The sequence below is a fragment of the Nematolebias whitei genome, chromosome 5, assembly GCF_014905685.2.
Source record: "Nematolebias whitei isolate Nwh7 chromosome 5, NemWhi1, whole genome shotgun sequence".
NCBI lineage: Eukaryota > Metazoa > Chordata > Actinopteri > Cyprinodontiformes > Rivulidae > Nematolebias > Nematolebias whitei.
The window spans coordinates 6,019,876-6,032,286 of NC_056502.1; the positions used below are offsets into that span (position 1 = coordinate 6,019,876).

The 12,411-nt window shown below is 39.9% G+C and overlaps 1 protein-coding gene across 1 annotated transcript in view; it reads right to left on the bottom strand.

The window, feature by feature from the left end:
* gabbr1a (gamma-aminobutyric acid (GABA) B receptor, 1a) overlaps positions 1-11,920 on the bottom strand; it is a 109,134-nt gene extending 97,214 nt beyond the window's left edge. The window contains exons 1-4 of the mRNA XM_037676099.1: positions 11,636-11,920; positions 4,360-4,446; positions 4,157-4,221; positions 2,608-2,746 (exon numbers count right to left, since the gene is read on the bottom strand). Coding sequence (XP_037532027.1) covers positions 2,608-2,746; positions 4,157-4,221; positions 4,360-4,438 — 283 coding nt within the window. The 5' untranslated portion in view covers positions 4,439-4,446; positions 11,636-11,920. The remainder of the gene's footprint in view (positions 1-2,607; positions 2,747-4,156; positions 4,222-4,359; positions 4,447-11,635) is intronic.
* Positions 11,921-12,411: the final 491 nt, after the last annotated feature.

Consider the following 12,411-nt stretch of genomic DNA (forward strand, 5'->3'; position numbering starts at 1 on the left):
ATATAAAATACAAAATATTACTTTTTAACCTCGACTCTGTGTTTTAGTCTCCATCGCAACTTATGTTTGTCATCACCCAGAATGCATTGTATAGGTAAAATAATGATTTCCTTAGATGAAAAATAGTAAACATGCACAATTTTTTAAGTAATTAGGAGTTTTGACGTGTCACAAACAACTTTTAGAACAGAAAAGTATCAAAACATTGTGAGATATGTTGCCAACAACCACAATATACAAACACACACTGATACAGGCATTTACATTATCATCCGCCTTTCATATTTGAACAGTAACAAGCGTATACGTCATCCTCAAGTACACTGATGACACCACCATCTCAGGCCTCATCACCAACAATGATGAGAGTGCCTAGAGAGATGAGGTGAAATCACTGACCAGCTGGAGTCAGGAAAATAACCTCTCTCTAAATGTCAGCAAAATGAAGGAGATGATAGTGGACTGCAGGAAACAGCGTAGAGGCCAGCACGCCACCATTTACATAAACAACGCTGAGGTGGAGCAGGTCAGCAGCTTCAAGTTCCTTAGCGTTCACATTACCGAGGATCTGTCTTGGACTTTACATACAGACACTGTGGTCAAGAAACTTACAAAGTCCATGCTCAATAATCCAGGTATACAATCCAACATTTTTCAATCAGGTCATCTGGACAGTTTCTTTTTTTGTGCCGAAACGTTTCGCCTTCGATCCGGAAGGCTTCATCAAACTGACAAAGACTACGTCCAAAGAAGACTGAAGAAGTTTGGTATGAACGCCAGCATCCTCACAAACTTCTATAGGTGCACCAGTGAGAGCCTGCTGACAGGCTTCATCACGGGGTGGTACGGGATCTGCACCAGTCAGAAAGCACTACAGCACAGGACATCACTGGTAGCAGTCTCCACACCATCCAGGACATCTACCACAACCGACGTCTGCATAAAACACGCAGCATCATTAAGGACCACACCCACCCAGCACAAGGTCTCTTCCATCTACAGCCCTCAAGCAGACGATACAGGAGTCTGCAATCACGTACAAAAAGACTCGAAGACAGTTATTACCCACAAGCTGTCAGATTACTGAACTCTCAATAAATAACACTGAACTACTGACAATAACATCAAGCCATATCTGTGACACCTAATATGTTCATTGGGGACTGCCATGCAAATGCATGACAGGCACCTATTATTCTACACCTCGGAAGAGAGTCTACATTTCTATCTCTGTTAATGCGGCCCGAACCACAGCGTCTACCCCCACAAAAGTTATATCAAAACGACCGTCTCGGCCCCGTGATGTGTGCTATTACTTTTGTTGGCATTTCGAGTTACCATGGCAACGTAATTTGCGAAACAAAGACGCAATATTTCACCAAATCCAGGAACTACTTGGTGACTGCCCACTTATTAATCTACACCTGCAAAGTGTATCTTTTTCAACTTTAATTTGGCCTGAACCACAACATGGACCCCCACAAAAGTTATATCAAAACGACCGGCCCGGCTCCAGGAAGTGTGCAATTACTTTTATTGGCATTCGCAGTTACCATGGTGACATATTTTGCTAACAAAAATGCCAAATTTCCCATAGGAAATTAATAGGAGAAAACTCTTCACAGAAACTGAGTAAAATATGGAGCCATTTTGGTTCAACATGCAAGGAAGGCACCTACTATCACCTATTATTATTATTTATTAGTAATAATAATAATAATAGATAATTATAAATTATTAGTGTTAATAATTATCTATTTTAATATCAATAATTATTAATATAATAAGTATTATTTAATAATAACTGATAAATTAACAATGTATTAATAATTATTAATATTAATCATTTGTATTTAGTAGTAATATTAATATTTAATATTAATTATTAATAATAATTTAATAATAAATAGGCAGTCCCCATCAAAGTTTCTCTAGGAACTTTCTAGTCATTTATTGCTGCTGCACTACGTGGCTGTATCGTGCACGTCACTACCATCATAATTCAATTCATCTCAGTGTTACTCATTACCTGTGCAATAACCTGTCACACAACATGTGTAGTTAATGTTAGTTATGTGCAATAAATATAATGTGCATTTTAGCTTATATTACTACCTTGAAATACTTATTCATACAAATTCATTCTACTTGCACCGTTATATTCTACCATGTTGTTGTTTACCGTTTCTCTTTAGGACCTTGTAAATATCTTTAATCTTTTCACTTTTTGGTACTTTATTTTAGTACCTTTTTGCATGCTTTAGTATATTCTTGTTTCTTTGTCCTATGTTTTTTCGCGAGTCAAATCAGTTCTTCTCATCCTGAACATTTGATTGTACCGTTAACCTTGTGTTATCCTGCATATGACAAATAAACACAACTTGAATAACTTATTAGCATTCTGTAATTTCAAAGACACAAAAATTAAAGATAAAAGCTGACAATGTATCGCTCTGAGAAATGTGAAAAAAAAGTTTAGTTTATTTATAAAACTCAGTTAAAGAGAAGGAAGTGACTAAATCCCAACAGCTGAACTTTTCCTCTTTATGTGCTTTTACTTTGAAAACCCAACTTCTGCTGTTTTAATGGAGGGAGGTTTGGACTCACAGCATCGGCTCTGCTGTGTCATGTCCGTCCACGTGCCGTCAGGTAAACACTTCCTGACCTTCGGTCCCACGATGACCCGGTTCCCCCTGCAGATGTATTCAATCTCGTAGTCCACCGGCAGGATCTGCACACTGCGGATCTGTGGAGGAGACACGGGGTCAGAACCGGGAGGCGTGGTCCAGAGCAAAACCAAACTCCTCTTATGGCAGCGTGATGTGAATTTATTCTCTGTCACGATCTGGGTTAGGGTCATCTGTGAGCGGGTCAGAACTTTATGATTCAGGTTTCAAAGGGTTCTTAGCTTCACTCACACCTGCAGGTGAATATCTACAGGTTCTGATCCATAAAAACAGCCGAAACTTCAGATCTACAGGCTCTGATCTGTAAAAATAGCTGAAAATTCTCGTTTAGTTTGAGTTATTTTGGTCACAGAGAATAAACTCACCACTCAGTCAGTTTGAGTTGCTGCTTTTAAAGCACTACTCAAATTAAAACATAAAAACATACGAGAAAAAAAAAACTAGACTACAAAAAGAAAAATACAAAAATGATAGTTTATGTGAGAACACAAAGTAAATGTTGAGCTAGTTAAATGGAGAAAAACAATAGCTAAATTTAGAAAATGCTAGCTAAAAAGAAGAAAAATGCTAGCTGAAAGAACTAACTAGCTAAACAAACAAAATGTATGCTAAAAAGCACAAAACACCCGTTTGAAATAACAAAACATCAGTTAAAAAGAGCAAAATGCTAGGTCACTGTTAGCTTCGAGCTACTTCCAGCCTTTAGCTAACCTTAAGCTATGTGTAGCTTCTCAGACTGCTATTTTTAGCTTTTGGTTAATTTTATGGCACTATTAGCATTAAGCTACAGTTCTGGTTTATTTAGCTTAGCTTAGCTTATAGCTACCATTATGCTTCTTAATTGTTTTAGCTCTAGTTTTGCTTTTTAGCTTTTTCAATACTGTTCTGCCACTATTAACTTTTTAGCCACAAATTTGCTACTTTTAGATTTTAGCTATTGTCCTGCTACTTTCAACTTTTATTTAGTTTTATTTTTAAGCTAATCTTAAGCTACATTTAGCTTTTAGCTACCAGTATGCGATTTTTTGCTTTTATTTATTATTTTGCTACTGCTAGCTTTTAACTACCATTTGCTCCTTTTTCATTTTAGATAGCTTTGCAATTTTACTTTGTAGCTCTGCTGCTGTTAACTTTTAGCTATTATTTTGCTACAATAGCTGTTAGCTACTATTCTGCTCATTGTGCATTTTAGCTTGTGTTGTGCTTTAAAAATTTTGCTTTAAAAACTCAGTTTTAGCTCATTCAACAGTCATTTAACTCTCGGTTCGTATTTTAGCTGAAAATATTTAAAGCCTAAGGTTTCTCTAGTAAAAACAGATTTTTTTTTTTTGGCCTGTCCTTTTCAAACAGCTGAAGTTTGTCTCTGAGCAGCTACATTACCTGGTTGTTCCTCAGTAATCAGCTAAAGAAACATGCAGCAGTAATCAGCAGATAATCAGTCTGATCCAGAAAGTTCTGATGCTCCGTACCTGTTCCTGGGTCAGGCCTCTGTAGCGGATACCCCCGTCCCTCGGTGGCCGGATGATGGCACAGCCTGAGACAAAGACAGGAAGACGAAGGACAGCATGAGGACAGAGCTCAGTCTGTAAGGTATCAGCCGAAGCTCGCCTGACTGAATACACTGCAGCTTGGCGAAGCTCCGGCTGTCTGTTAACATAAACAGAAAGATTACCTCCATCTGATGAATTATGGATGGGCTGGACGAGAGACGTGAGACAGCAGAGGACAACCAGAGACAAGAGCCGAGACATTTCTGGATCTGGAAGAGAAGATTAAATTACAGCCTTCAGACAAAACATGATAAACGTTTCCTCACAAAATGTTCTGCTAAAATGAAGCCTTTATTGTCAGATCATGTGATTGTTTTGGTTCGAGGGGCCGCGGTGGATCAGTGTCACCATCTCATAATCCTTAGGCTGTAGGTTCGAGCACCGGCTGCGTCAGGAAAGATGTAGAGCTTAAAACTACGAGCCAAATCTTTCGAGAGAACTTTGCTCGCTGAGGGGAGCAGTCGAAAGAAAAACAAGAAAAGCTGCATATCTTTGTTCAACTTGAAGGTTTGAAAAATGCTCCTGAACCAATTCCTAAACGTTCTTCTCTTCTGGACATCGCTCGTCCTCACAGGGAGAGTCCTCCACTGGGACAGGTTCTTATGGGTTGTCCAACGTTAATTAATTTTTTTTGTTTGTTTGTTTTTCAAACAGTATTTCTACATAAATTTACAGCTCCGAGAAAATCAAGAGCTTCTGTTTTATCAAATATTTATATTTTAACAAAATCTGTAAACATCTGAGAGTTTCCTGCTAAATTTAAATCTTTAATCCTTAAGTCTTTGCTTTTGTTTTGATTCAAAACACTAGCTAAAAAAAGCAAAACACTAACAAAAAGAGCAAACCACTAGCTAAAAAAGTACAACTTTTACTAAGTGCCAACAAAGCAAAACCCTAGCTAAAAGATGCCAAGCATCTGCTTAAGAGAAAAATAATGCAAACAGCTAAAGAATGTAGACACTAGCTAAAATGAGACAAATATCTGCTAAAAAGAGCAACAACAAAAAAAACTTCTAAACACTAAGTAATCTGAACACTGGCTAAAAGGTGCAAAATACTAGCTAAAAGTATCAAAAACACTCAAAAGTAGCCAAACACATGCAAAAGCCAAAAAAGCAAAACACTAACTAAATGCTAAAAAAATCTAAACGGTACCTTAAAGCTAAAAGATAAATACAATAGTTAAAAGTTAAAAAGCAAAACAACAGTTAAATACCAACAAAGTAGGACATTAGCTAAAAGTTAAATAATTAAAGAGCAAAACACTAGGTAAAGAACAAAATGCTAACTAAAAGTAGCAGAACACTTGCTAAGAGCTAAAAGTAGCAATACACTAGCTTAGTCCTATAAAATAAAAATACTAGCTAAATATAAAAAAAAAGCAAAACAATACCTAAATGATGAAAAAGCAAAACACAAGCTTAAAAGCTAAAAAGCAAAACACTCACTAAAAGCTAAAAAAGCAAACCACAGGCTAAATGCCAATAAAACAGAACATTAACTAAAAGCTGAAGAATCAAAACACTAACTAAAAAGTGTAACACACGAGCGAAAAGATAAACAGCATAACACTTGCTAAATGCCAAAAAGGAAAACACTAGCTAAAAGGAATAAAACACAACTTAAAAGGAACAAAATGTTAACTAAAAGTAAAAACCAGATTCCAAAAAAGTTGGGACACTAAACAAATTGTGAATAAAAACTGAATGCAATGATGTGGAGATGGCAAATGTCGATATTTTATTCGTAATATAACATAGATGACAGATCAAAAGTTTAATCTGAGTAAATGTAACATTTTAAAGGAAAAATATGTTGATTCAAAATTTCACAGTGTCAACAAATCCCAAAAAAGTTGGGACAAGTAGCAATAAGTGGCTGGAAAAAGGAAATTGAGCATATAACGAACAGCTGGAAGACCAATTAACACTAATTAGGTCAATTGACAACATGATTGGGTATAAAAAGAGCTTTTCAGAGTGTCAGTGTCTCTCAGAAGCCAAGATGGTAAGAGGATCACCAATTCCACCATTGTGCAGAAAGACAGTGCAGCAATACCAGAATGGTGTTACCCAGCGTAAAATAGCAAAGACTTTTAAGTTATCATCATCAACCGTGCATAACATCATCAAAAGATTCAGAGAATCTGGAACAATCACTGTGCGTAAGGGTCAAGGCCGTAAAACTCTACTGGATGCTCATGATCTCCGGGCCCTTAAACGTCACTGCACCTCAAACAGGAATGCCACTGTCAAGGAAATACCAGAATGGGCTCAGGAATACTTCCAGAAAGCATTGTCAGTGAACACAATCCACCGTGCCATCCGCCGTTGCCAGCTGAAACTCTACAGTGCAAAGAGGAAGCCATTTCTAAGCAAGCTCCACAATCTCAGACGTTTGCACTGGGCCAGGGGTCATTTAAAATGGAGTGTGGCAAAATGGAAGACTGTTCTGTGGTCAGATGAGTCATGATTTGAAGTTCTTTATGGAACACTGGGACGCCATGTTATCCGGACCAGAGAGGACAAGGATAGCCCAAGTTGTTATCAACGCTCCGTTCAGAAGCCTGCATCACTGATGGTATGGGGTTGCATGAGCGCTTGTGGCATGGGCAGCTTGCATGTCTGGAAAGGCACCATTAATGCAGAGGACTATGTTCAGGTTCTAGAACAACATATGCTCCCATCTAGACGTCATCTCTTTCAGGGAAGACCCTGCATTTTTCAACACGATAATGCCAGACCACATTCTGCAGCAATCACAACATCATGGCTACGTAGGAGAAGGATCCAGGTACTGAAATGGCCAGCCTGCAGTCCAGATCTTTCACCTATAGAGAACATTTGGCGCATCATAAAGAGGAAGGTGCGACAAAGAAGGCCCAAGACGATTGAACAGTTAGAGGCCTGTATTACACATGAATGGGAGAGCATTCCTATTTCTAAACTGGAGAAACTGGTCTCCTCTGTCCCCAGACGTCTGTTGAGTGTTGGAAGAAGAAGGGGGGATGCCACACAGTCGTAAAAATGGACTTGTCACAACTTTTTTTGGGATTTGTTGACGCCATGAAATTTGGAAACAACAGGTTTTTCCCTTAAAATGAAACATTCTCTCAGTTTAAACTTTTGATCTGTGATTTGTGTTCTATTCTAAATAAAATATTAGATGTTGGCACCTCCACATCATTGCATTCAGTTTTTATTCACAATTTGTTTAGTGTCACAACTTTTTTGGAATCCGGTTTGTAGCATAAGACTTGCTAAAAGCTATTAGTAGCAATACAATAGTTTAATGCTATAAAAGCTAAACACTAGCTAAATGCCAACAAGGGCACTAACTAAAATCTAAAGAATCGCAACACTAGCTAAAAAAGCTAAATGCTAGCTAAAAGTAGCAGAGCTCTAGCCAAAAGCTAAGTACACAGAAGACATTTATACTTTTTTGCAATTTTACGAGTTTACAGTATCACATCATAGTTTGATTCTTCTGCATCTATGAAATCCATGTTTTTATTCATAAAGTCTGATTCTCTTCTAGTAGATTTTAAACTTTCCAACGTAGGTAATATTCAAGTTATTTATGTATTAGTGTTGGAAGTTTGAGTTTTTTTATTTTGTCATGATCACCAGCTATGTAATCTAACCCTATCTTAGTTCATATCTTAGATGTTATTACTGTTTTTCTTATACATTTTATTGTTGGATGTAACTGGGACCTTGTGTACATAATTTCGCTCCACCACATGTACCACATGAGGTGCAAATGACAATAAAGAAACTCTGACTCTGACTCTGACCAGCTATGTAATGGCCCTAATGTGTGATAGTTTTAAGCCCCTCAGGGACCCCTAGTTTTACTTACAGGTCCATATTCTAACAAGGTCAAGGTTTCTTTAATGTCATTCACATCTCATGTGGTACATGTGGTGGAACGAAATTGTGTACACGGGGTCCCAGTTACATCCAAAGTATAAATTGTAAAGAAAAACATACGCTAAACTAAGAATACTAGTACAAAACAATACGCCGAACAACAGCAGCACGACCATGAGTCTGTGTGAGCAGAGGGGTACGAATGAACACAGCAGCATGAAATAAATCAGCAGCATGAGATCAGCAGCATGGATAATCAGCAGCATATATCAACAAATCAAAGTGGCATTGCAGTGATTATTTTTTTTCACAGTGATAATCCTGATTAGAAATTCAAGAGTCTAACAGCTTCAGGGTAGAAGCTGTTCCTCAGTCGAATGGTTCTACACTTAATGCTCCTCAACCTACAGGGGAGCGGGGCAAAAACCATCACATATGAAAGCTCACGTCATTTTTTTATGCTAAAATCTATACACACCTGAAATAACCTGTTCAGTGACTGACTCCTGTGACATTTGTGCTAAAACCACCCAAACAGACAAAACACCTTTAGTACATAACGTTTAGATAAAGGTGAAAATATGAACACAACAGATAAATCACTACCTCATTCTGCTAACAACCAAAAACATTCAAAGTGGCAGCTGATTTAATAGTTCTTACTTTTAGAGAATGTTGTTGTTTCAGTTTCTTCTTTAGCTCAGGACACATCACTGAACTTGTCCCTGAGGCTAATGCTAGCAGAAACTCGGGACCTCAGCGCTACGGACTAGCTTCCCGACCTCTTTTTAAACACTCCGGCTCTTTATTTAACAACATATTATTTGTTACGTTTAAAATTACTTTTTAGCCGGCGTTTTATTGTCCTTTAAATAATTTAAGAGTAACTGATTCCAAGTCAGATAATCAACAGTTCCTAGTTGCGTTCACAAAACGGGGTAAGAGAAAACTGACCCTGAATCAGTGTCAATAGTTCCGCTCTCTTTGTGCCCGCCCCCGTTTCACCATTAGCCAATCAGGATGGAGTATTTTGGTTGGCTAATTAATTAACACGCCGATAGCCAATAAAAACAATTTATTCTAAAATTCTGCCTGGACACAGTTTTTATTCGATCCTGATTGGATAACTGCCATAATTTTCCAGTAAACCTGTGCAGTGCTAGCTTAGTTTTTTAATTTAGCGTCGGTCACAAATATTTATCAGTCATAGAAAATACGATTAATGAAAAGAATGAGAAGTGTCAACATTGTTATTATTATTTAAACATATTAATGTTGTAAAGTAGCTATCAGTGGATCTCTGAAAATAAACTTTAGAGTTTTAGTCAAACATTTTAGCATTTAGAGAAAAATAATGCAAAGATTTTCCCACAAACTGATTTTCAAATATTAGATCAATAAGTGATATCTTACTGCAAGCAGGACTTAAAATGTTGTTTTAAATCTTTATTTTCCTTTATAAACTTTCAACGATTTCAACCTTGTTTTGTCGTTTGGGTATTTGTGTAATTAAATTAACTCAATTAAAAATTGCATGTGATTGTTTTCTGTTGTTGTTTTTCTATTAGCTATAACAAAAAGTGTGTAACATAAAAATTCTTTTTTTTTTTTTATTATCATTAAAGTTTAGTTTTAAGGTGCTCATTGCAATGTTGAGAGGACCGATCAAAAAAGACTGAAGTATAAAACACTACTATAAGTGATAATAATAACTCACTTACAAATACTCAAAATTACAAGCAAGAATTTACCGAGTGTGTTTGTTTACCTCTGAAAACAGCCGAAGGGACTGAAAACAGCCGAAGGGACTGAAAACAGGTCAACGTGAAGAGCCGCGTGAGATGGAGAAGTCTGATAGTTTTGATGTGTTAGTACACATTCATCAGATTTGTTGAGTAAAGTACCTTTACAGGTTATTTACATGGTACTTATGTACTTACCAAGTAATTGTAGAGTGCTTTTGGGGTATATACAGGATACTGACATAGTACATATAAGAGTACTTTTAGGATGGTTACTGTGTATTTACAGAGGTCCACTCAAGGTACTTCCAGGACATTTACAGGGGGAGTATGGTACTTCCATGGTACTTGTGAGGGATTTATAGGGTTCTTGCAATGATATTAAAGGGTACTTATAGTGCATACAGAGTATTTACAGGAGGGCCATACACGCTTCTTACGGGGTAGATACAGGGTATTTACAGGGTAACTGGGGTTACAAGATATTTACAATGTACTTTTGGGGATATTTGCATGAAAGATAAAAGGGTACTCACATGGTTCTAATGAGAATGTATTTGGATACATACAGAGTAGTTATAGGGTACTTTCATGGTATTTTTAGAGTACTTTTAGGATAATTACAGTGTATTTACAGAGAAGCATACAAGGTACTTTCAGAGCAATTAGGTATTTACAGAGTGTCTAGAGGGTACTTAACAGATACTAGGGTGCTTACAGGGTATTCACAAGTGACTGTGCAAACTACTTATGAAGTACGTACAGAGTACTTACAGGGACCAGGCCTCAAGTTAACCCTGTGCCATGTCCATGTATGTCCCTGTCCCTGTCCCTGTCCTCAACGCTTCAGAGTTTTTAGGAGAACTCAGAACTGAAGGAAACACCTGAAGCTTTGATTTAAATAAAAGGTGAATTCATGGTAAAATCTCAGATTAGATTAAAACACTCAGAGATTACGGTTGTTCTGCTGCTAAACGCCGTGAAGAGCTGCTCATTAGTTCAGGTGGTGCCAAACATTTACATCAACTTTACTCTCCTTGTGTGTGAGTGTGTGTGTGTGAGAGTGTGTGTGTGTGTGTGTGTGTGTGGGGGGGGGGGGGGGGGGAACAAAGCTGCACAGTGAGGAAGACAGATGGCAGCGAGGATTCGTTTGCATTACTTCCAAAGTATTTTTAGAGTTTCCTGACAAGAACCCTGCAGGAGCGTGTGTGCGCGTGTGCGTGCGTGATGGAGGAGGAAACAAGGTGATGATGGACAGCCCAGCAGGACTCATCATCATCATCATCAGGGATGAACGGCTGGAAAAGGCTTCAGCTCAGGCCCGTTGGATCAGAACCCGCTCTGATCCTGGACCGGTTCCGAACCACAAACTACAACACTGGGTCAGTTCAGGACCATGGACAGCACACACTCTGGTCCTGGTCCGGTTCAGAACCACCCGACAGACACCACAGCAGTACTGTCCCGGTCCAGGACGCAAACAGAACCCCTCCCCCCAACGCTGCATTGGGTGCGTGTCTGCGCGTGAACCGCTGGGGAAGCTGCCACCACCCGTCTGCAGCCGGTTCTGTCGGTGTGGACCGGGAAATCCGTGACGGCCCGCAGAGAGGAAGGCCGACCGACCCCCCCCCGCCCCCACCTCGGAACAACATCCGCCTAGAACTCGCTGCACGTCGCGGGGAACCGAGGCAGACCTGCAGCCCGGACCAGGACCGGCCCGGTTCTGAACACCCAGCATCAAACCCGAAGCGGGCCTGGTTCTGGACTCTGGAACATGTACTCACTGTGGGTCCGGAGCGCTCCGGCAGGATGAGCCCCCTCCCTGCAGGGGGGAGAAGGAAAGCCCGGCTGGAGGATTTAGCGGAGACGCATCTCTGCACCGATTCTCCTCGGGCTCGGTTCGTTCCGCCTTCAGACGGAACAAATGCGCAAACACGAACCCCGACCAACAGAACCGTTCAGAACCGAACCCCCAGCGTGGAGAGGAGAAATCCACCAAACTAAGAGACAAGCCGAGGAACGTCGAAGCTGCTCTTCACCTCCTCCTCCTCCTCTACAATCTGGAGCTGAAGCGTGACGTCATGATGGAGACGCACCGTGCGTAAAACCCTCCTCGCGCGCCACCCGCCCGCTTCAGTCCCTGGGACGAGGTCTCTGCACCAGGATCCGGGTGAGCGCAAACCCGCTGCTCTGTTTGCGGGTGTATCCCTCCGCGTGCGCGCGCACTGCGGGTTTGACGCACAGGGCGGCTGCGTGCGTGAGCATCCCGCAGCGCAGCCGTGAGTCTTGAAGGAGGAACAGAGGAAGACGTCTCTGCGTCCAGCAGGACAGAGTCCTCCCGGTTCAGAACTCGTGTGGACTTCCGGCTGGTCCAGATCTGAGCTCAGGTGAACAAAAACACGAAACTAAAATAAATCTAAACACAACGCCAAGATGGAAAGACATCAGAGAAGCAGCTAGTCAATCTGGGAAGGGTCAAAGGTCATTCTGCAGAAAGATTAGTCACCAGTTGGACACAACCGATCCTCCCAGGACAGGAGACATTTTAGAGCTCAAAGAC